Source organism: Motacilla alba, chromosome 21 (assembly GCF_015832195.1).
Source record: "Motacilla alba alba isolate MOTALB_02 chromosome 21, Motacilla_alba_V1.0_pri, whole genome shotgun sequence".
Lineage (NCBI taxonomy): Eukaryota > Metazoa > Chordata > Aves > Passeriformes > Motacillidae > Motacilla > Motacilla alba.
Genome location: NC_052036.1, coordinates 5,736,253 through 5,757,630, shown reverse-complemented (window position 1 = coordinate 5,757,630; position 21,378 = coordinate 5,736,253). Strand labels below are relative to the sequence as shown.

The window sequence follows — 21,378 nt, the reverse complement described above, 5'->3', positions numbered from 1 at the left end:
GAGGGAGGGTGGAAGGGGGTAAGGAGTGAGGGTTCCGGAGGGATTTGGAGGGTCCTCGAGGGGCCGTGCCCGTGCCCTGGCATCGCGGCCGTGTTGGGGCTCCCTCGGTTGCACCCCGAGGCTCCCGGGGAGCGGATTTTTGGGCTGAGACCGCCACCTTCTGGGAGGTCACGGGCGGCTCCGCGGGTCACGGAGCCCCCCGGGCCCACGCCGCGGGGAAACTGAGGCAGGGCTGGGAGTCACCACCTCTCCCCGCCCTCGTCACCACGCCGTGTTTATTGTAGGACCTACAGTAGTGCCGCAGGATCCCACCAGGGATCTCTCGTGGGCTGCTGCAGGAGCCCGCGTGCGGAAACTGAGGCAGGGAGACCCCACTCATCCCCATCACCCCCACCCCAACCCCTCGCTGGTGCCGCTAGCGCGGTTTGGGTGAAAATAATGCAAAATCCGGCAAAACACACATCTACCCCGCCAAGAGGCACCCCAAACTCCCGCGTGTGAAGCGGGGGAGGGTTGCTCAGCGCTTAGAGCCAGGCTTGGTGCTCCCCAGTCCTCCCAGTCCTCCCAGTATAACCCGGCAGAGGGCACCAGTAAGCCCAGTTGTGGCCTTTTCTCCTCCCGCCCCCCCTTGCTGGCAGCAGGGGGAGGGTGGAGGAAGGGGAGGAGGAGGAGGAGGCGAAGGCCGGGTGCGGGGGGATTTAAGGGCTCGCGGTCCCCCCGGCCCGGCCTCCTCCCGCCGCCCAGAGGGACGTGGGTGTAGCGACCCAAGTTAGTGCGGGTCCGAGTGTGACAGCCCCATCCCCGGTAAGGACCCCCGGGGGCCACCGCTGCCATCCCGGGGGAGGGAGGCTCTCCGGGGAGCGCGGCTGAGGGGGCGTGCGGCGGAGGGGAGGCGCTGTGGGAGTGCGGGGGTGATGGGGACAGGAGAGTGCCATGGGGACACGGGAGCGTGGTGGGGACGTGCGTGTGCGACGGGGACACGGAGATGCTACGGGGACCCGGAGTGCAACAGGGACACAGACATGCAGTGGGGCCACGAGCATGTGGCGGGCACACAGCCGCGGGATGGGGACACGGGCGTGCAGCAAGGACATGGATGTGTCATGGGACGTGGTCATGTGGGGACGTGGGTGCACAACGGGGACAAAAATGCACCAGGGACGCAGGTGTGTGATAGGGATGGGGACAGGGGTGCGTGATGGGGACATTAGGGACGTGGCACACACAGGGGACGTGGTGGGGACACGGGTGTGTGATGGGACTGTAGATGTGCAGTGGAGACATGGACATGGGATGGGAACACAGGTGGTAGGGACACATGATGGGGACACACGAGAAGTGCACAAGCACATGATGGGGACATGGGCACGGAAGGGGAGCACACATGTGATGGGGACATGGCCATGTGATGGGGACCTCACTGTGCCACAGGGGCCGTCCTGGCTCCCCTCAGCTCGAGTTGGCGACAGTGAGGTGACGCCTCATGGGACTGATGGCCAGGGAGGCAGCGGGGGGGGGGGGGGGGTAAGCTGGCATGTCCCCAGGGGGTCACATCGGTGACTGCAGGGAGGGGACATTTCTTTCCGTCCCCGCTTGGCTGACCCCGGGGCAAAGGTCTTGGTGGGGAAACTGAGGCACAAGCGGGTGCCACCCACCTCGCAGCTCTCTTCTGGCAGCACCCGCTCAGCACCGCAGGATGAAGGCTCTGTTCATCCTCCTCCTCGCCCAGCTCTGCTCGGCATCGCTGGTCCCAGGTGGGTGAGGTTTGGAGGGGCAGCACCCCAAAAGCGCTGCTGTGGGGTGCTATGAGCCCGTTCCCCTGCAGAGAGGGAGAAGGACCCCGAGTACTGGCGGCGGCAGGCGCAGGAGACCCTGCGGAACGCGCTGCGGCTCCAGCGCCTCAACCAGAACGTGGCCAAGAACCTCATCCTCTTCCTGGGGGACGGTGAGATGGGAGGGGGCACCCACCCCGGGGCGGGGGCAGCGGGGCTGGGGGACACAGGGGGTGATGAAGTGGGTGCAATAAAGTGGGCGCTGGGATAAACTGGGGCGTTGACACATTGGGTGTTGTGGAAAAATAGGTGCTGTGGTGAGTTGTGTTCTGGGATAAACTGGGGTTCCAGTAAGTTGGGTGCTGGTGTGAGCAGGGTTTGTAAAAAGATCTGTTCTGGGGTGCTGCAATGAACTGGATTTACAAAAAAAAAAAAAAAAAGAAAAAAAGGATGCTATGGTAAATTGAGTTTACAGTAAACTCTATTTTGTGGGTGCTGGATAAACTGGATTTGCAAAAATTATTGGTTGCTGCAATCAGTTTGGTTTGTGTTAAGTTGGGTGCTGGGGTAAACTGGGTGCTGGTATGAACTGGATTTAGAGTAAGTTGAGTGCTGCAATAATTTGGGTTTGCAATGAATATTGGGTGCCGGGGTGAACTGGGTTGCAATAAATTGGGTGCTGGCATGAGCTGGGTGCTGCAATGAACTGGGATTGCAGTAACCTGGTGCAGGGATGAACTGAATTGGCAAAGAATTGGATGCTCAGGCAAATTGGTTTTGCCATCATTTGGGTTCTGGCATAAACTGGGATTGCAACAAAGTGGGTGCTGGGATAAATTTGGTTTGCAAAAGAAATTGAGCTCTGAGATAAACCACGTGCTGGAATGAATTGGATTTGCAAAAAGTTGGGTGTTGCAATAAACTGGGTTCTGTGATAAACTGGCTTTGCAATGGAAAGTGGCTACTGGGATGAACTGGGAGCTGGGATAAACTGGCTGCACAATAAACTGGGCTTGCAAAAATCGGTTGCTGCGATAAACGGAGTGACGGGATAAACTGGACGACGGGCTGAAGGGAGTGTGCAGTGCACGGAGATGAGCGGGGTTTGCACGGGGCGGGCTGTGCTGCCGGTGCCGCCGGGCTGTCCGTGCGCGGCTGACGGTGTCCCGCAGGAATGGGAGTCTCCACGGTCACGGCCGCCCGCATCCTCAAAGGGCAGCTGCACGGGCAGGGCGAGGAGAGCCTGCTGGAGATGGACAAGTTCCCCTTCGTGGCCCTGGCCAAGGTGAGCCCCCCGGGGCACCCACGCGGACACGACACCCACCGCAAGGTCACGGGCGGGCGGCATCGACCGAGCCGAAATTAGGTCAGGGGCGGGCGAAGGCAGCTGGCTCCGGTGCCCGCTGGCCGTGCCAGGGGCCGGCCGTGGGAACGGGGAGGGGGGCAGGAGGAGCCCGCCGGCTGCGGGACGCCACGGGACCCTCCTGCTTCTTCTGGGCTTGTTTTGCTGAACAAAACAGTTTAAAATAATAATGAAATTTGAAGTCAGCAGCGGCCTCTGTTCACCCCGTAGGGATGCCCGTGGCAGTGGCTTCCATCTCCCTGCCAAAAGATGGACTGAAAAAAGGCTAAAAGCAGCAAAATGCAGTGAGGGGGGAATGTGCCCTCACAGTGGAGGGAGCAGGGAGTGAAAGGGCAAAAGAGAGGGGACACAGGTGGGATGGGGGCTGGTGCAGCCAAACAGCACAGGGAGGGAAGCCCCAGGGTGGGGATGGTGGTGCTGTCAGTGGCGCTGGTGGAGACAATGACGGTGGCGATAATGATGGGGGTTTATCCATCTCCCACCTTCCAGACCTACAACACCAACGCCCAGGTGCCCGACAGCGCGGGCACGGCCACCGCCTACCTGTGCGGTGTCAAAGCCAACGAGGGGACGCTGGGGGTCAGCGCCGGTGTCACCCGGGACCGCTGCAACACCACCAAGGGCCAGGAGGTGACCTCCATCCTCCGCTGGGCCAAGGAGGCAGGTGAGGGACGGGGGGACTCCTGGGCAGGAGGCCAGCGGGTGGTTTTGGAGGCGGTCTCAGCATTGTCCCCTGAACTGGTGGCGCAGGCAAGGCCGTGGGCATCGTTACCACCACGCGCGTGACCCACGCCACGCCCAGCGCTGCCTACGCCCACTCTGCCAACCGCGACTGGTACTCGGATGGAGAGATGCCCCCGGACGCCCTGGAGGGGGGCTGCAAGGACATCGCCCGGCAGCTGGTGGAGAACATCCCTGACATCGAGGTAGGGATGAGGAATGTTCCCTAGAGTCAGGGGGATGGGACCAGGACAGCCTGGGGTGGGGGTTGGAGTCACCCAAGGGTGGGGACAGGGCTGTGGGTAGATGTGTGACCAGGACCACCAATGGTTGAAGAGCCAGGACTCCCAGGAGATGCTGGGCTGAAACCACCAGTGGTTGAAGAGCCAGGACTCCCAGGAGATGCTGGGTTGGAGCCACCAGTGGTTGAAGAGCCAGGACTCCCAGGAGATGCTGGGCTGGAACCACCAAGGGGTGCAGGGTCAGGACTGTGAGTGGGTACAAGACAAGGACCACCCCTGCAAATGTGAGGCTGAGACCAGCCGTGAGGGCAGAACCAGGATTTTGGGTGGATATGGGGCCAGGACCACCAATGGGTGCAGAGTTGGGACCCCAATGCGATGGTGGGCTGGGACCACCCATGGGTGCAGAATCAGGACCACCCATGGGTACAGAGTTGGGGCCCTCATCAAATATGGGACCAGGACCACCATGGGTAAGGTACCAGCACTTTCAGGTGGACACGGGACCAGAAAATTCAAACATAGGTCTTGGACCACAAGCACCTGTAGGATCAAGCCCCAGACCCACAAATCCATCTTAGCCTCCTCCTTTCCCATACTTCCCAGACCCAAAACTCTTCCTTTCCCCCCCAGTTCTGCTCCTTACTGTGGATTTATGCAGAAATTCAGCACTGTAAATAAATCTTCTTCTGTCCTTCAAAATAGCCCCAAAGCAAAACATCCCAGCCTGTTATTTAGCTCTTTAATAGCCTCTTTTGCTGTTTTTTTTTTTTTCCCTTTAATATAATTTTAACTCTGTCCCAGGCTGGAAATAATTATATAGTGGGGAAAAGACTTTTTTTCCCTTCTTTTTTGTTAATAATTTTGGCGTTGGTGTTTTGCAGCTTTATAATTCACCTTCTACGCAGAGAAAGGGGGAAAAAATACAAAAAAAACCATAAAATCTCTGCTAGGTTATAAATAACAGAGGCCAAATAAATCAGGCTCCAAAGCAAACAGGGAGAGCCGCGGGATGGGGCTCCATCCCAGCGGGTTCATGTGGGGATCCCGATGTGGAGCATCCTTCCCACAGATTGGGGAAAAAAACATTCAAAAAACCAAATCCCTGCTGGAAATGGTTATTTTTGTCCTGGGTTTTAATTAATAGGAAGATATTCAGAGTTATTTTGAGTGAGGTGAAATTCCTCGGGTGTTTTTGCCCAGAACTCCAGGGCTTTCCTGGACATCCTGCTCCGCCCCTTCGGGGTCTTCCCCCGTTGAACCCCAGCTGGAAGGGGAGATTTAAAATAATTTTTAAATATTTAAAACTATATTTCCACCTCTCTTTTGCAGGTGATCCTGGGTGGAGGACGGAAATATATGTACCCCAAAAATGTCAGTGATGTGGAATATCCCCGGGAGGAGAAGCAGCGGGGCACCCGCCTGGACGGCAGGAACCTCGTCCAGGCGTGGCGGGAGGCCAAGCCCCGTGGCAAGGTGACAGGGACTCTGGGGGGTGCACACACATCTCCCCCTGTAACCCTGCAGAGCCATTCCTGAGGGTGGAATATCTTGGGGAGCGCCTCAGGGATGGCAGAAGCAATGGAGAGGTGACAATGCCTGTCCCCTGTCCCCAGGTTGCTGAGTACGTGTGGCACCGGCGAGGGCTGCTGGCACTCAACCTCAGCCGTGTCGACTTCCTGCTGGGTGAGTCCCTGCACCCACGGGTGCCCTGGCATCAGCTGGGTGCTTTAGGGGGACCCCTGTCCTGTCCTGGGCTGCCGGGGCAGCTGCAGTGACCAGTTATCATCCAAGGGATGGTGCTGCCGCCTCCAAGGGATGGTGGTGCCCTGTCCTGGACATGCTGGTAGCCCCCAAACGTGGTTCTATTCCCTTGGGGATGCTGGTACCCTGCCAAACGATCCTGTTCCCTCCCTGGGGATGCTGGTACCCCAAAAGGATGCTGTTACACCCCCAAGGGTGGTGCTCCTGCTGCCCCCAGGGATGCTGGTACCTCCCAAAGAGGCTGCAATTTCCCTGGAAATGCTGGTGCCCCACCCTGGGGACGCTGGTGTGCCCTCAAGGATGTGCTGCCCACCAAGGGCAATGTTACACCCCCAAGGATGCTGCTGCTCCCACCCTGGGACACATCTCCCTCCTAGGGATGCAGTTCTTTTGTCAGCAGTGAAATTCCCATCCCAACTGGAATGTGGAATCCAGCGGGGCAGGAGGAAGGAAGGGCTGGGATTGTCCGGTTTCTATCTAATCTTCCTGGATCCAGTGGTGTGTGAAACACTTGAGTCAGCACGAGGAGCAGGATTTGGCCCCCCCTTTTTCTTTTGGTGGAAAAGGATGTCTCCAGCGGTGTCCCTGTCCCCAGGCCTCTTCGAGCCAGGGGACATGATGTACGAGCTGGACAGGAACAACGACACAGACCCGTCCCTCAGCGAGATGGTGTCCGTGGCCATCAGGATGCTCCAGAAAAACCCCCGAGGGTTCTTTCTCCTGGTTGAAGGTGGGGGGTTCATGGGGGTGCAGAAATGGGGCATAAAAGGGGGCAACCGGGGTGCAAAAATGGGGACATTCTATAAAAGAAGGGTGCAAAAGGAGAATAAAAGGGGTGTTGGGGATACAAAAGGGGAGGAAAAAGGGGGTGATGGGGCGCAAAAGAGGGTGCAAAAAGGTGGGGAATTAGATAAAGGGGAGGACAAAAAGTGAGGATGGGAAGGTGGACAAGGATGATAAAGGGGGTAATGGAAGAACAAAATTGGGATTAAAGGTGATGGTGCATAAAGGGAGGATAATGGGGAGATGAGAGTGCAAAAAAAGGGGATGACAGGGAGGGAGGAAGGATAAAGGGGAGATACACTAATGACAGATAAAGGAGATATGGGGGGATGCAAAAAGAGGGGTAACAGGGGCAAGGAAGGTGCAAAAAAGGGAGGGATAAAAGGGGTGAAGGTGGAGTGCTAAAAGAGATAGAGGATAGGAGGATGAGAAGGAGGCATAAAGGGGCTGATGGGGGTGCAAAAGGGAGGGTGTGGGATATAAAAATGGGGGATAAAGAGGGTGGGGGGAGGACACAGAAAGGGAAGAAAGGGGCTTGCAAGGCTGGGAAGAGGAGGGCAATGCCAAGCGATGCCGGGTTCCACAGGCGGCCGCATCGACCACGGGCACCACGAGGGGAAGGCAAAGCAGGCGCTGCACGAGGCAGTGGAGCTGGACAGGGCCATCGGGCTGGCCACGCGCCTCACGTCCACCCAGGACACGCTCAGCGTCGTCACCGCCGACCACTCGCACGTCTTCACCTTTGGTGGCTACACCCCCCGCGGGAACCCCATCTTTGGTGAGCCCTGCCCGTCCATGGTGCCGGGGACAGCTGGGGGACACCCTGGGGACAGCTGGGGGACACCCTGGGGACAGCTCGGGGACACCATAGGGACACCCTGGGGGCAGCTGGGGGAGAGCTCAGGGACACGGTGGGGACAGCTCGGGGACACCCTGGGGACACAGCTCAGAGGACACCCTGGGGACAGCTGGGGGACACCGTGGCGGGATCGTGTCCTGCTGACTGTGCCACACTGCCAGGTCTGGCCCCGATGCAGAGTGACGTGGACCGCAAACCCTTCACCTCCATCCTCTACGGCAACGGCCCCGGATATAAAATCGTGGCGGGCGAGCGAGAAAACGTCTCTGCCGTGGATTTCGGTGCGTATGTTTGGGGCCAAAACCCCTTGAAATCCCCCCAGCTTGGCTAAAATGAGCTGAGTTCCTAAACGATTCTCACTTCTGCCGTTTGCCCCCAGCACACGCCGACTACCAGGCGCAGTCGGCCGTGCCGCTGCGGCAGGAGACCCACGGCGGCGAGGACGTGGCCGTGTTCGCCCGCGGGCCCATGGCCCACCTGCTGCACGGGGTGCACGAGCAGAACTACATCCCCCACGCCATGGCCTACGCCGCCTGCATCGGCTCCAACCGAGGCCACTGCAACGCCGCCGCCCGCCCCGCCACCCCCCTGCTCCTGCCCTTCCTCGGCCTCCTCCTCCTCCTCCTCTGCTAAAGTGCCTCTTGCAAATCACCGAGGGGGATTTATTTTTAATTCATCCCCCCTTTTTATTTTTCTGTGGACAGCAGCGCCCGGGAAAGAGGAGAGAGAGAACAGAGAGACTCAGCGGAGCAAAAGCAGCCGCCGGTGGTTTGGTGCTGGGAGCTGCCTCTGTAAATACATGGTTCCTTCCCTATAATTAGCAGCGTTCCCTGGCCTATCCCAAACCCACCGCGGGATTTGGGATGGCAGCCGGAGCCTCGGCGGATAAAACCCCCTCTTTGAGCGAAACGCGATGGGGCTGGGTCCCAAAATGCCTTTGTGGTCCCTTGGCTGAGGACTGACCCTGGTGCCCAACTCGTCACATGCATGAGGGAGCCAGGGACCACACGAAGATGGGAAAAAAAATTAACTCATCGGGTTAATTTGTCCCTAAACTTGGGTTTTGTTGTCTCCTCAGTGATTTACTTTGTTTTAAAATTCTTCAGGTTAAAGCAATTTGCTGCCCCGGGAGGGATTCGGGAGGGGTTGGGGCTGGAGTTGTGGAAGGGGGGTAAAGGCAGCAAAGCTGGATGTGAGGGGTGGGACGCCCTGGGACACGCCCTCTTCTTTAGGGTGAGGTAATTAGGGGGATAATTAGTAGGTGGGAGCAGAAGGGGAAAGGGCTTGCGAGGCTGGAGGGGCGCCGGGAGCGACACTGGGTGGGCAAAGGGTGCTGGGAGCAGGCAAATGTCACTATGCTTGTGCCAATGTCACCGTGCAAGTGACACGGTGCCTTGTGCGTGCAAATGTCACTGTGCCAGTGCCACTGTGCACTTGCAGGCACTGTCTGAGCTGAGCAAAAGGTGCCCTGCGTGTGCAAATGTCACCGAGGTGTCACGGTGCGTAGTGCCTTGCATGCGTGCAGGTGTCACTGTGCCTGCATTCCCCGTGCCGTGTACAAAAGGCACTGCGCACGTGTGGCTGTCACTGTGAGTGACACAGTGAAAATGTGCAGTGCAAGCACGTGCCCAAGCCCCTGTGCTTGTGCAAATGACCCCTGGCACGTGCAGGAGTCCCACGGTGCCCCTGAGCTCCTGCGCTTGTGCAGATGGCTGGGAAAACACTGCCCTGCCTCCCCCAAATCCCCCCCAACACCCCTAAACCCCTCCCTCGTTTTTCATTCATTCACCAGTTTTATAATTAAAGGTCCAGTTCCTCATTAACCAGGATCTTCCAGAGCGGGTGCAGGCTCTGACCCCAGCAGGGCAGGATTTGGGGGACACTGACCTCAGCAGGGCAGGACTGGGGAGATCTGACCCTGGCAGGGCAGGATTTCAGGGGCTCTGACCCTGGCAGGGCAGGATTTCAGGGGCTCTGACTCTGGTAGGGCTGGATTTGGGGGGCTCTGACCCTGGCAGGGCAGGATTTGGGGGACACTGACCTCGGCAGGGCAGGACTGGGGAGATCTGACCCTGGCAGGGCTGGATTTGGTGGGCTCTGACCCCAGCAGGGCAGGATTTGGGGGGATCTGACTCTGGCAGGGCAGGATTTGGGGGCTCTGACCCCAGCAGGGCAGGATTTGGGGGGATCTGACTCTGGCAGGGCAGGATTTGGGGGGCTCTGACCCTGGCAGGGCAGGATTTGGGGGCTCTGACCTCAGCAGGGCAGGATTTGGGGGCTCTGACCCCCCCGTGCCCCCCAGGCAGTGCCAGCATCGCTGGATCCCGAGCGCGGCCGGCTGCTGGCCCTTCCCAGAACTCGGGCAGCCCGGGCTATGTTTAACCACTCCCGGGGTGCCGCGTGGTTTTTGGGGGTTCAGGGGGGTGGGAACCACTTTCCCTTGGCCGGGGGGTTGGCAGGACGCCGGTGGCCACGGGGCCGCGGCCAAATGCCGCTCCTGACGCCGGGCTGCCCAGCAGAGCTGAAAGAGGCACTCTGAGGGGGGGCTGAGGGCATCGCCTGCCGTATTTGGGGTACTTTGCAGCACCCCAAAAATAGAGACCATCAAAGAAAGGCTTTGCTCGGCCCGGCTGCTGTGAAACCCTGGCATTTGGCTAAATGTCTTCCCAAAATGAGTGTTTTTACAGCCCCCGCTGATGTTTGGGGTTTTGGGGACCCCCTAGATATTGGAGACCCCCCCAGTGTAGCGATAAATAAACTTTTATTTTATACAGGACTCACGGGAAACACAAACACAGTTCGGGAGGGTGTGAAAAAATATTCCTCCCCCTCCCCCCAGTTCCAGCCTCCAGCACATTCCGGAACTTTTGTCCCTTAAAATAAAGGGGGGGAGAGGGAGCTCCACTTTGGGGTTACCCTGGATTTGAGTCCCCTCTTTTGTTTTTCAGGGAGGGGATGATGCTGGGGTTGGACCCACTCTTCATTTTGGGGTCATGGCAGAGGGGAGGCCCCTTTGTGGTGCATCACCCCCTCACCCGAAGGGTTTTTGGGGTGACAGAGATTGTCTGGAGGGGGGCGCATCCCAATTTTTGTTGGGGGTCCCCCCCAAATCCTGCACCGGGGACGATGGCTTCAGCTCCTGGCACGGGGGTGGCACACAGAGGGGGGTGAAGCAGTGACACCCCCGCGGGTGGGGGGTAACTATGAGCCCTGTGGGAGGGACATCAGTGGGGGCACCCCAGTGTGGGCACCCCCACACTGCACTGGTGGAGGGGGGCAAGCAGCCTCACCGGGTTATGGGGGGGCTGCTCCAGCTGGATTTTGATCTCGGGGCAGGGGGGGTCCGGCGGGCGGCGGCCTGGGGCAAAGGGGGGGGATCGTGAGCACCCCGAGGGGTCCCCCCGGCCCCGCGGCACCCCGACCTGGGGGGGCTGGGCTACCTGGGGGGGTCCCGGGGGGGTCATCCGGCCAGGGGGTGTCAGTGAAGGCGTCGCGGTGGCTCCCCGAGGGCGAGCGGCTCTCCTGAGGGGGCAGGAGGGGGTCAGAGGAATGCTGAACCCCAAACTGCCCCCCGGGCCCCCCCGGGCTCCCCGTACCCGTCCCGGCTCGCCGGGCTCCTCCGCGGCGCTGCCGAAGCTGCTGGCGCTGGAGGAGGAGCGGGAGAAATCCGGCGGCTCCGGCTTCTCGGCCCTGCCAGGGACAGTCCCCAAGGCCAGGGACAGTCCCCAAGGCCACAACAGGCTGGCACCACGCCTCGTGGCCAGCACCGTGGCCCGCTGCGATGCTGTGCTGGCCCCGGGACACCCTGTCCCCACACCACCCCGTCCGGGACACTGGATCCTCATGTCACCCTAGCCCCGGCATGTCCCATCCCCATGCCACCCTATCCCCACCCATCCCATCCCTGGGAGGTCCCAGCGCCATCCCACCCTGTCCCCACCCATCCCATCCCATCCCTGGGAGGTCCCAGCACCATGCAATCCTGTCCCCATGTCTCTTGTCATCACACCAACCTATCCCCCTGCCCTGTGTCCCTGTGCCACCCACCTTCCTGTCACCCTGCATCCAAGCCCCCCAAGTGCCACCCCACAGCCCCCTGCCACCTTGTCCCTGGGACACACAGACCCGATGCCACTCAGCCCCTGGGTGAACCTGTCCCCGTGACACCCTGTCCCTCTGGTGTCTTGTCCCCATGCCGCCCTGTGCCAGCCATCCTGGTGCCACCTTGTCCCTGCGGCACCCCACCCCCGCCGTCGCTCTGTCCCACTGCATTCCTTTGCTGTCCCGTCCCTCCTGTCCCTGTGTCACCTTCACATCGCCCTGTGCCAGTGCCCATCCCTGTGCCGCCCCATCCTGGTGTCACCCTGTCCTTGAGCTGCACCACCCCAGTGTCCTCCAGTTCCCCGACATTCCCAACCCAGCGCCCTCCTGTCCCCGTGTCCCCGATCCCGGTGCCAGCTGCGGGACCTGTCGGGGTTCCGGCGGCTCTCGGGGGAACTGTGTGTGGAGCTGGAGCCGTCGGCGGCTGCGGGGCCGTCCCTGCGGGGAGGCGGCAGCAGTGAGGTGACATCGGGAGGTGACAGCGAGAGGGGACAGCGGCGGTGCCGGTACCGGCGCTCACCTGCCGGCCGGCGCCTCCTGGATGCTCTCGATGCCGATGGCGCTGGAGCGGCGGGAGCCGAGGGGGCCGGGCCGCCGCCGCGACGGGCTCTTCCCGGGCACCAGCAGCGCCTGCGGGGTGCCGTTAACCGGGGGGACACCGGGGACCGGGGGAACACCGAGGGGGGGCAGCGAGGTACCCACCTCTTCCACCGAGCCCAGCCCGATGGCGCTGCCGCGGCGTCCCCGGCGGCTCCCGGGCACCAGCAGCGACTGGAGGCGGCAGCGCGTCACCGACCGGGGACCATGGGGCGCGGGGGGGAACCGGGCACCGGGGGGAACCGGGCGGGGAACCGGGCACCGGGGGGGGAACCGGGAGGGGAACAGGGCACCGGGGGGGAACCGGGCACCGGGGGGGGAACCGGGAGGGGAACAGGGCACGGTGGAGGGGAACCGGGCACAGGGGGGGAGTACCGGGGGGGGAACCGGGCACCGGGGGGGAAACCCAACACCGGAGGGGGTGAAGCCGGGCACCGGGGGGCGGAGCCAAGGGCGAGATGGGAGGGGCTTGTGCCAAGGGGCGGGGCTTAAGAGGCGGGGCGCGATCAATAATTAAGGCGGGGCTTATGCCGATGAGGGCGTGGTTCTGGTCAGCGAGGGGCGGGGTCTGTGGTGGGCGTGGCCCCAGCCACGCTCCCCCGGGTCGGCTGCGCGCGCAGGGGGCGGAGCCAAGACCTCGTCACATCAAAGAGGTGTGGTCATACAGGGGCGTGGCCAGTGCCTAGGGGGCGTGTCCCGGGCGGGGACTCGGGGAGGGGGCCGGGCCCGCGGCGCTGGGCGCGGGGAGTGCGGCTGCGGGACCCCCGCGCCCCACCTTGAAGGACTCGAAGAAGCCCGGGGCGGCGCCGCCGTTGTCGGGGCGCTCGTCGTCGGGGCTGAGCCCCAGCATGGCCTGGCTGCGCGCCTGCAGCTCCTCGTGCAGCGTCTCCAGCAGCGCCGCTCGCGTCCGCTCCTGCGCACCAGCCCCGCACTGCTGCGCCCACGCGAGGCCACCCAGCCCGCACCCACCCCCGCACCCCTCAATCCGCACCCACCAACGCACCCGGCCCGCACCCAGCCCCCGCAAACCGCCTGCACCCAGCCCCACACCCAGCCTGTACCCACCCCCGCAAACCGCCTGCACCCAGCCCCGCACCCAGCCAGCACCCAACCCCGCAAACCGCCAGTACCCAACCCCCGCAAACCGCCCACACCCAGCCCTGCACCCAGCCCCGCACCCGGCCCGCACCCCGCCCTCACGGCTGCGCCGTGCCAGACACGCACCCCCGCACCACGCAGCCGCCACCCACGCAGGAGCAGCCCCCGCCCTGCTGCACCCACGCGACAGCGCCCGCAGCGCCCCGCAGCCGCCGCTGCCACCCACGCGAGGCCACCGCGAGCACCCACCCCTGCGCCGCTGCGCCCACGCCAGCTCATCCCGCGCCACACGGCTGCACCCACGCCAGGCACCCACTCCCCAGCACAGTGCCGCACCCACACGGGGCCGCCCCTCGCAACCCCCTCCCCACCGCGCCGCTGTCCCCCCACGTGAGACACCCCCTGCCCGGGCACCGCCGCCCTGCCAGACCGGGACCCAGCCCCTGCCGGGCGGGTGTACGGGTCCCGCAGCGGGCGCGACGCCCACGGCACCCGCATCCACAGCCTGGTGTTGCCCCACGGCTTGCCCAGCCCCTCTGGGTGCCCCTCTGGGTGCCCCCCAGCGCCCGCAGCCCCGTGCCCGCACCTCCAGCTTGGCGAACTTCTCGGCGCGGTAGCAGGCGTACTCGGCGTTGATGAGCTTGGTCAGCAGGAACTCCTGGAACTCGGGGCCCTGCAGGGGGGGCAGCCCGGGTGGGTGCATGGGGGGTGGGTGGGTGTCCCCGGGGGCTCCCCGGCAGCACCCACGGGCGCTCACCTTCCTGAAGACGGCGGGGTCGGGCAGCGGCGGGCCGAAGAAGGGCACGTCGTCACGGGCGGTGACGGAGACCTGTGGCGGGTGGGGGGGTGACGGAGCACCCCGCGGGCCTCCACGGGCACGGGGACACTGAGGCACGGGAGGGTACCTTGTAGAGGGTGCCCTGGGTGCCCCCCTGCTCCAGCTGCACCACCACGAAGGCGTGGAGGAAGTTGGAGGCGATCATGTCGGGGACGAACGGCGTGTTCTCGTCCTGGAAGACGATGGCCACGATGTCGTTGCCGATGTGACGCTTCCGCTGCAGCTGTGGGGACAGGCGGGGTGCAGAGGGACACGGGGGGACATAGGGGATAGCGGGGGACACAGCAGGATGTGAAGGACAGAGGGTGGTCACACCAGGGGCATCAAAGGAATGGAAGCCCCTGTGCCCCATAGATGCACCCCAGCCCCCACGGGTGCTCCACCAGCCCCCTGCATCCCACAGCTCCCCCCTGGCACCCATGGGTGCCTTAACAGCCCTTGGCATCCCAAAGATGTTTCCCCACACCCATGAGTGCCCTGCCATCTCCTGGGCCCCACAGATGCCCACCAACACCCATGGGTGACCCAGGAGTCCCCTCCATTCCATGGGACATCCCCAAAGCCCCCACAGCCCTTCCACCCCATAGAAGTGCTCCAGGACCCCCTCCCACCCCCTGCTCTCAAGCACCCAAGTGTCCCCCCTCTTCTTTCACCCCCCAGCCCCCATGGGTGCCCACCTGCTGGGCGTCCCCCTCGGTGTAGGGCAGTTTGGTGGAGACGTGGAACATGATCTCCTTGTCACGGAAGTGGCAATAGACCGACTCGCTGCCGGTCTGTCCGTGAGTCACATCCAGCCCCCCTCGGAACCTGCGCGGGTGGGTGGGTGTGTGGGTGGGTGCGTGAGACAGGCACCCTGACCCCGCGGGTCCTTCCCCCCGGCACCCCCTCACGCACCCCTTGAAGTCCCGCAGCTGCACCCGCTGACCCAGGACGTCGAGGAATTCGGCGAAGGCCGGGCTCTCCTCCGTGGTGCCGAAAAGCTCCTCCTCGGAGGTCTGCAGTGGGGTGGGGATGGGTGCCAGCACCCACCCGGGGACTCCCCCCACCCTGACCCCCACCCGCCCCACCCCATACCTGCCCCAGTTTTTGGTAGATGACCCCAAATTTGAAGTGGTTGCTGAGCACGTGCTCGTCAAAGGCGAGGATGAGGCGGGATGCCTGCGGGGTGGGGAGGGGTCAGAAGGTGGGGAGGGGCACCCACGGGTGCCCAGGTGCCCCCTCCCTGCAGCCCGTTCACCTTGGGATAGAGCACAGGGTAGAAGCGATCCACGTTGACGTCCTCGCACACCAGCTGTGGGAAGGAGGGGTGCTGCCTTGGGGGGCCTGGGGCTGGGGGGCACCCATGGGTGCTGCTGTGGGGGGGGGGCACACCCACCTTGGCCATCTGCACCACGTTGGGGAACTCAGCCAGGCAGGAGATGGGCACCACATCGTGCAGGGTGCGGGCACGGGTGCTGCGGAGCAAGGAGGGGGTCAGGGGAGCCCCCAGCCCAGGCAGCTCCCCCGGGTGCCTCCCGCAGCCCGCTCACCGCAGCAGCAGGTGGAGGTGCTCCTGCTCGTCGTACTTGAGGGAGAAGACGAGGTGACCCAGCGCCGGGTCCAGGGAGTAGTAGTTGAAGTGCTCCTGCGGGGAGGAGCCGAGCAGCCGTGGCCGAGGGCGCTCGTGCTGGAGGCACTCGGGCCACGGGACACCCGTGTCCATGAGCACCCACATCCGTGGGACACCCGTGTTCATGAGCACCCACATCCGTGGGACACCCGTGTCCACAGGACACCCACACCCAAAAGCACCCATCCCCACGGAGCACCCGTGTCCATGAGTACCTGTACCTGCAGGTACCACCTATGGGGCACCTACACTCAGTGAGCCTCACACCCCTTGGGGCGTCCAGGTGCTATGGACACACAAACCTACAGAGCCCCCGTGTCCATGCAAACCTGCGGAGAACCCATGTCCATGGGCACCCATGCCAGGGGCTCTCCTGCCCATGGAGACCCAACATCCATCTCCTTACCACCCACCCCATGGAGGACCCAGGTCCACAAGCGGCCATATGCCAAAGCCCCTGTGTTTATGAGGTTCCCATGTCCTTCCATTCCCATGGAGAACCCACCCCAAGCCCTGTTGCCATGCCCAGGGACACCCGCATCCATGAGCCCCCATGTCCAGGGCCCGTGGGGCTCCCATCCCCGTGGACACCGCACCCACGTCCAGGAACACCCGAGCTTATGTGGCCTCCAAGCTCCTGCTCATCCACACCCATGGGACATCCCCCCACACGTGCAGCACCCCAGGGCCTCACCTTGCCCAGGAAGTGCTTGCGGTAGATCTTGGCCGTGTGGTTGCCCTCCAGCTTTGCCCGGGTGCCGGGCACCGGGGTGGGGGGCGAGTCGGGGGCCCCACTCAGCTGGTGGTTGGTGCCCTCAATCCAGTAACCCCCGAACTGCGGCAGGAGGATGAGGGGGAACGGCCCCTCCCGGCCCAGCACCTGCGCCCACAGCCATGGTAGGTGCTTTGGGCACCCAACACCAGCCCGGCCCGCGGGGCACTGGCCCTCAGCCCTCTGCTGTACCTCGTGCACGCTGGGGTAGGGGATGTAGTCCTCCTCCGTCTGCAAGACAACGGAGCGGTGACGGCCACCGTGGGCGGAGGGATGGGTGATGCCCGCGGTGGCACCCCAGGGTGCTCGCTGCGCGCCCCCCACGCCAACAACGCCTACCTTGAGTGGTGGGGGGATGGCGTGGCGCTGCTGGGCCATCCTGCTGCCCTGGGGAGAGAGGGGCTGTGAGTGCCTGTCTCCCCACCTCGGGGTGGGCATCCTCGGGTGGGGGGCACCCACGGGTGCTTACCTCGGGGTTGGGAGGTGCTGCTGGCTGGAGACGTGTCTAGGTGGTGTGAGGGCGTCCAGGGGGGCCCATGGCGCTTCCTGGGGAGCGGAGAGCTCCCCCACAGCCCCTCTCCGGGACGCCCGGCCAGCAGCAGCCTTACCCCCGAAGCCGACTGATGGCAGCGAGCCAAGCGCCACCCTGCGGGTGCCGGGGCCGGCGGGGCGGGGGCGGCGGGGCGAGGTCACCGCGTGGGGACCGCGGGGACCCCCGGAGCCCCCCAGCCCCACCCCCCCCCCCCGAAGGGCGCCCTCTGCCGGCGGGAGGCGGCGGCGCGGGGCAGCACCACGGACAGCGCCGGGACCCCGCGGAAGTGGCACCGACCCCGCGAGGCGGCCCCGGCTCCGTGCCCGTGTCACCCACCCTGTGAGATGGGATCGTGCCCGCGCCGGTGTCAGGGACTCCGAGCCACTGCCAAGCCCCCTCATGAAATTGTCACTGGCGCCGTGCGAGCGCGGTCATTTTCGTGCCAGCGCCGCCGGCCCCTGCCCGGGGTCTCTCCCCGTGCAGGTGCGATCATCCCCGTGCCAGTGTCACCAGCCCCACGCCAGTGTCACCAGCCCCGTGCAAATGTCGCTCTCCCCGTGGCAATGTGACCGTTCTCGTGCAAACGCCACCGGCCCCATGCAAATGGCACTGTCCCCATCAAACACAGCCCCGGTGCAAGTGCGACCCGGCCCTGTGCAAACACAATGACGCGCAAGTACGTCCCTGTGCAAAAGGGACCCTCGTGCAAATGTCACGGTCCCTGTGCAAAAGGGACCCTCGTGCAAATGTCACGGTCCCTGTGCAAACAGGACATTGGTGCAAATGTCACGGTCCCTGTGCAAAGCCAGCCCCGGCGCAGGTGCGACCCGTCCCTGTGCAAATACAACCGCAGCCAAGCACAGCCCCGGTGCAGGTGTGACCCGTCCCCGTGCAAGGCGTGACCCCGGTGTCGCCGTGCCAATGCGACATCGCCACCCGTCCCTGTGCAAACACGACCCTTCCCCGTGCACCCCCTGGGCCGCCGCGTGACCCCGCCGGGCTGGGGGCGACCCCTGGGGGGGTCCCCGATTGCTCCCCACACCCCCCGCATCCACGGTGGGGTCTGTCCCGGGAGGGTGGGGGGAGCACCGGGGGGTCGGGGGAGATGTTCTGAATGTGGCGGCCAGACTGGGGGGGCGGGGAGGACACGGGGTTTGGGGGGACACGGGAGTCAGACTGGGGAGACTGGAACAGGGGGAGGAGACGATGGGGGGCAGAAGAGGGGGGCAGGTTTTGGGGTATCCGGGAGGGGGGGCAGGTTTGGCGGGGGGCAAGTTGTAGGGTGTAATTATGGAGGAGACATTTGGGGGGTCGGTTGGGGGGGCCAATGGGGGACTCCTCCCCCCACCCCCGCCCCCAGCCCGGCTCTTTTCCCCCAGGCCCGGAGCATTCCCCCCCCATCCCCTCCCCCGGTACCGGCAGCGGTGAAGGTCACGGGCGGACGGACCCCCCGGTGCCGCGGCGGGGATGAGGGGACATCCCCAGCGGGGGATCGCCGGGGGGACCGCGGTGCCCGGTCTCCGCAGGGCGGCACTTACCGGGGGCGGCGGGGCCGGGCGGTCCCGGAGCGGGGCCGGTACCGAGCGGAGCCGAGCGGGGCCCCGGCGCTCGCTGCCACCGCGCAGCGTCACGTGCGGCGGGGCGGGGCGGCCCCTCCGGGGGCGGTGGGACCGGGAGCCGGTACCGGGAACCGGGCACCGTATCGGGGAACGGCCGCGGGCACCGGGAGCAGACCACGGGCCACGGGCACCGGGAAAACGGCACCGGGAACTGAGATCCGGAACTGGGGATCCCCCGATCCGTCCCTGATGTCACCCCCGGCAGCGCCTGGGCGTCCCCTCCTTCCCCAGCGCCCCGGGCCCCGCAGAGCAGGGGACCCCCCGGCGTCTCCCCGTCCCCCCGGGATCCATCTCCATCCCCCGGCACCCGGGTAGCGCTCTGCCCATCACCCACATCGCCCCCCAAATTCGGCTCCCGGGGTTCCTCCCACGCCGCTCCCCGGGACCCAGAGCTGGCTCCCCCCTTCCCCCTTCCCACCCCCGGCTCCCGGCAGACCCCGCTCATCCGTAACCCCCGGCCCTGGGACGCAGGGACCCCCATCTCCGTCCCCGGTGCCCCAGCCCCTCCCTGGTACCCCGGGAACCCCTCCCATCACAATTCCCCGTTCCTGGGACCCAGAGTACCCCCCAACCTTGACCCCTCCTCTCCCACAGGCAGGGTGGCCCCCATCCCTACCTGGGACCCCACCCACAACCCCCCACGCCTACAGCCCCCCAGCTCCCACCCCATCCCAGCCCTGATGCCCAGCCCCAGTACCCAGGCCCCCTCCAGCCCCCCAGGCCTCTCTTCTCCCCCCACCTCCAGCACCCATCTGCCTCCCCCAGGGGCTCAGGGGGGCACCCAGGCTCAGAGGGCCCCAGGAAGGGGCAGGGACCCCCCGCCCAGGGACACACCAGGTGGGGACAGGGGTTGATGTGACAGGGCCAAGGCCACCAAATGCTGTGCCCAAGCTCCATAAAACCTATCCCCTCTCCGTGCAAAGGGGGGGGATTCCTGCCCCAGCGGGGTCCCTCTTGCTCCCACCCCACCCCGCAGTGCCCACGTTCCTTTTTGGGACGGCTCCAAGTGGGATTTATGGGATAATCACCTCCACCTTGCTCCACCACCCTGGGCCCACGTGTCTGCACTGTAACGAGGCTGCCACAGCTCCAATGACAACTTTAATCCGGTAATATTTGCAAATAACAGACAAACCAGGAACGGGGCCTTGGCTCACACCTTGCACCTGCGTCCTCCGTAGGATCCGGCGCTGCCGGAACTGCCACAGCCCTGGGACACCCCACGGGATTCCTTCCCACAACAGTGTAAGCTCAAGGAAGAGACTTTTTTATATATAACATTAAAAAAATTAACAGCAACTTGAAAAGATGGAATTTCCAAGGAATATGTACACAAGCGAGTGCTTCAGGTTGGGAAGAAAAGCCTCCTGTGGCTTTGGCATGGAATTTGCCATGTCTATACCTTGGGAAAGAATCCACGGGTTCAAACTGCCCCAAAATATCACTTTTTAGGAAATTTAGAGCCCCTCAAATGCTGCTGCTCCACCCCCAAACCCAGCAGGGACAAGGGAGGAAGGCGCTGGGCAAAGAGCAGCTGGAATTCTTTGCATAAAACACTGGAAATAAAACACTGGAAATCAAAACTAGCAGGGTTTTGGGCATGGAATTTGTGGCCCACATCCTCTTCTTGCAGCCCAAATTCCTGCAAACCTTGAAAAAATAAAACTGATGTGGTCTCTGCCTTGTATTTTTCAGCAGAAACAAAGGAAAAGGTTGGAAAGGAAGAGGATCTCTAATAAAGAGATCCCTTGGCAGTGCCCAGTGTGGATCAGTCTGGAAGTGGGATACTATTTCCTGCTAAATATTAATGGGGAAAAAAGTTTTCTGGGAGATGTTAAAAAAAGGGAAAAAAAAATTAGTGCATTGCTGAAAAATGAGGAGAGAGGAGTAAAGAAACCTCTTCCCATGGGAAACTCTGCACCCACCCGCACCCCCTCGCCAGCTCCGACTGCCCTGAGCCAGGAACACTCCCAGCAGCGCCAGACTGGAGGAAAATGTTCTCCAGAGTCATCAAAATATCCCAAATTTCTAAAAAAACCCACAGTTCCCAGAGCCCAGGTGGTTACTGGATTGTCCGAGGCGTGGAAGTGACAGCGGAAGATGCGGAGAGGGGGCGGCTCCCAGCCCTGGCAGGGCTTGGGAGGCAGATCCCAGCTTCCATTTTGGGTTAAGAAAATGAAGTTTTGTTGTCTGAAAGCGTTAGAGATTCCTCACGGAGTCGCAATTCCTGCACTTCCATGCTGGACTGAAAGCGTGGGAGCGGATCAAAGACAGGATTATCCTAAAGAGCTCCTGTAGAGGGATCAGCAGGGTCTGGATCTACTGCACCACCTCCCCTCCGCGGCCGGGCCGGGGGACACACAGGGCTGCCCCGTGTCCCACACGCACCGACTGCTGCTCAACTTCCCAACCTTCCTGTTCTTTATTAAATAAACCCGGGAACGTTGTCCTGAAGCAGGATGTCCTTCAGTGCAATCTGCTTTGACATAAGGCATTTGTTTTGTTTTTTGGGGAGCAAACGTCTCATGATGGATTTTTGCCTTCTGGAAGAGTCAAAAAGTACTGTATCCACCTGTTTTTATTCTTTTAATGCCCTACCATGTGACAAATCCTCTTCCCTTCTGGTTGCTCCTCTTGGAAAACCATCAGTGGCCAAGTAAACCAGTCCCTGGGAAGGAAAGACACCACCAGCAGATGAGGAGGGAAAGG

The 21,378-nt window shown here is 63.0% G+C and overlaps 3 protein-coding genes across 10 annotated transcripts in view; 1 reads left to right on the top strand and 2 right to left on the bottom strand.

The window, feature by feature from the left end:
- Window positions 1-651: 651 nt before the first annotated feature.
- On the top strand, window positions 652-8,619 carry ALPL (alkaline phosphatase, biomineralization associated). Of its 2 annotated transcripts, none has more exons than XM_038159535.1 (12): window positions 652-804; window positions 1,663-1,754; window positions 1,826-1,945; window positions 2,945-3,057; window positions 3,625-3,799; window positions 3,886-4,061; window positions 5,430-5,573; window positions 5,714-5,783; window positions 6,457-6,591; window positions 7,231-7,422; window positions 7,665-7,784; window positions 7,883-8,619. In XM_038159535.1, the coding sequence occupies exons 2-12, from the start codon at window positions 1,697-1,699 to the stop codon at window positions 8,134-8,136; spliced, it is 1,557 nt and encodes a 518-aa protein (XP_038015463.1). In that variant the 5' UTR covers window positions 652-804; window positions 1,663-1,696; the 3' UTR covers window positions 8,137-8,619. The 2 variants fall into 2 exon arrangements, with proteins under 2 accessions (XP_038015463.1, XP_038015464.1); XM_038159536.1 differs by having other exon boundaries at window positions 722-804; window positions 1,677-1,754.
- A 1,626-nt stretch (window positions 8,620-10,245) lies between these two features.
- On the bottom strand, window positions 10,246-18,971 carry LOC119710467 (RAP1 GTPase activating protein). 5 transcript variants are annotated; one of them, XM_038159533.1, is made up of 21 exons: window positions 18,589-18,971; window positions 16,988-17,387; window positions 16,858-16,900; window positions 16,711-16,749; window positions 16,441-16,626; window positions 15,667-15,761; window positions 15,513-15,591; window positions 15,375-15,428; window positions 15,212-15,295; window positions 15,032-15,132; window positions 14,815-14,944; window positions 14,205-14,360; window positions 14,057-14,128; window positions 13,886-13,972; window positions 12,977-13,114; window positions 12,125-12,375; window positions 11,971-12,042; window positions 11,100-11,193; window positions 10,944-11,025; window positions 10,794-10,861; window positions 10,246-10,713 (listed from the first exon to the last, which is right to left on the bottom strand). In XM_038159533.1, exons 3-21 carry the CDS (start codon window positions 16,894-16,896, stop codon window positions 10,705-10,707), a joined length of 1,836 nt encoding a protein of 611 aa, XP_038015461.1. In that variant the 5' UTR covers window positions 16,897-16,900; window positions 16,988-17,387; window positions 18,589-18,971; the 3' UTR covers window positions 10,246-10,704. The 5 variants fall into 5 exon arrangements, with proteins under 5 accessions (XP_038015461.1, XP_038015462.1, XP_038015459.1 ...); XM_038159534.1 differs by having other exon boundaries at window positions 16,858-16,905; window positions 16,988-17,164; window positions 18,589-18,692; XM_038159531.1 differs by having other exon boundaries at window positions 16,988-17,702; window positions 18,589-18,647.
- Window positions 18,972-19,751: 780 nt separating this feature from the next.
- Window positions 19,752-21,378, bottom strand: part of USP48 (ubiquitin specific peptidase 48) — a 31,857-nt gene continuing 30,230 nt past the window's right edge. For all 3 annotated transcript variants that reach the window (XM_038159526.1, XM_038159528.1, XM_038159529.1), the window contains one exon: window positions 19,752-21,337. In XM_038159526.1, the coding sequence (XP_038015454.1) occupies window positions 21,315-21,337 (23 nt within the window). In that variant the 3' untranslated portion in view covers window positions 19,752-21,314. The remainder of the gene's footprint in view (window positions 21,338-21,378) is intronic.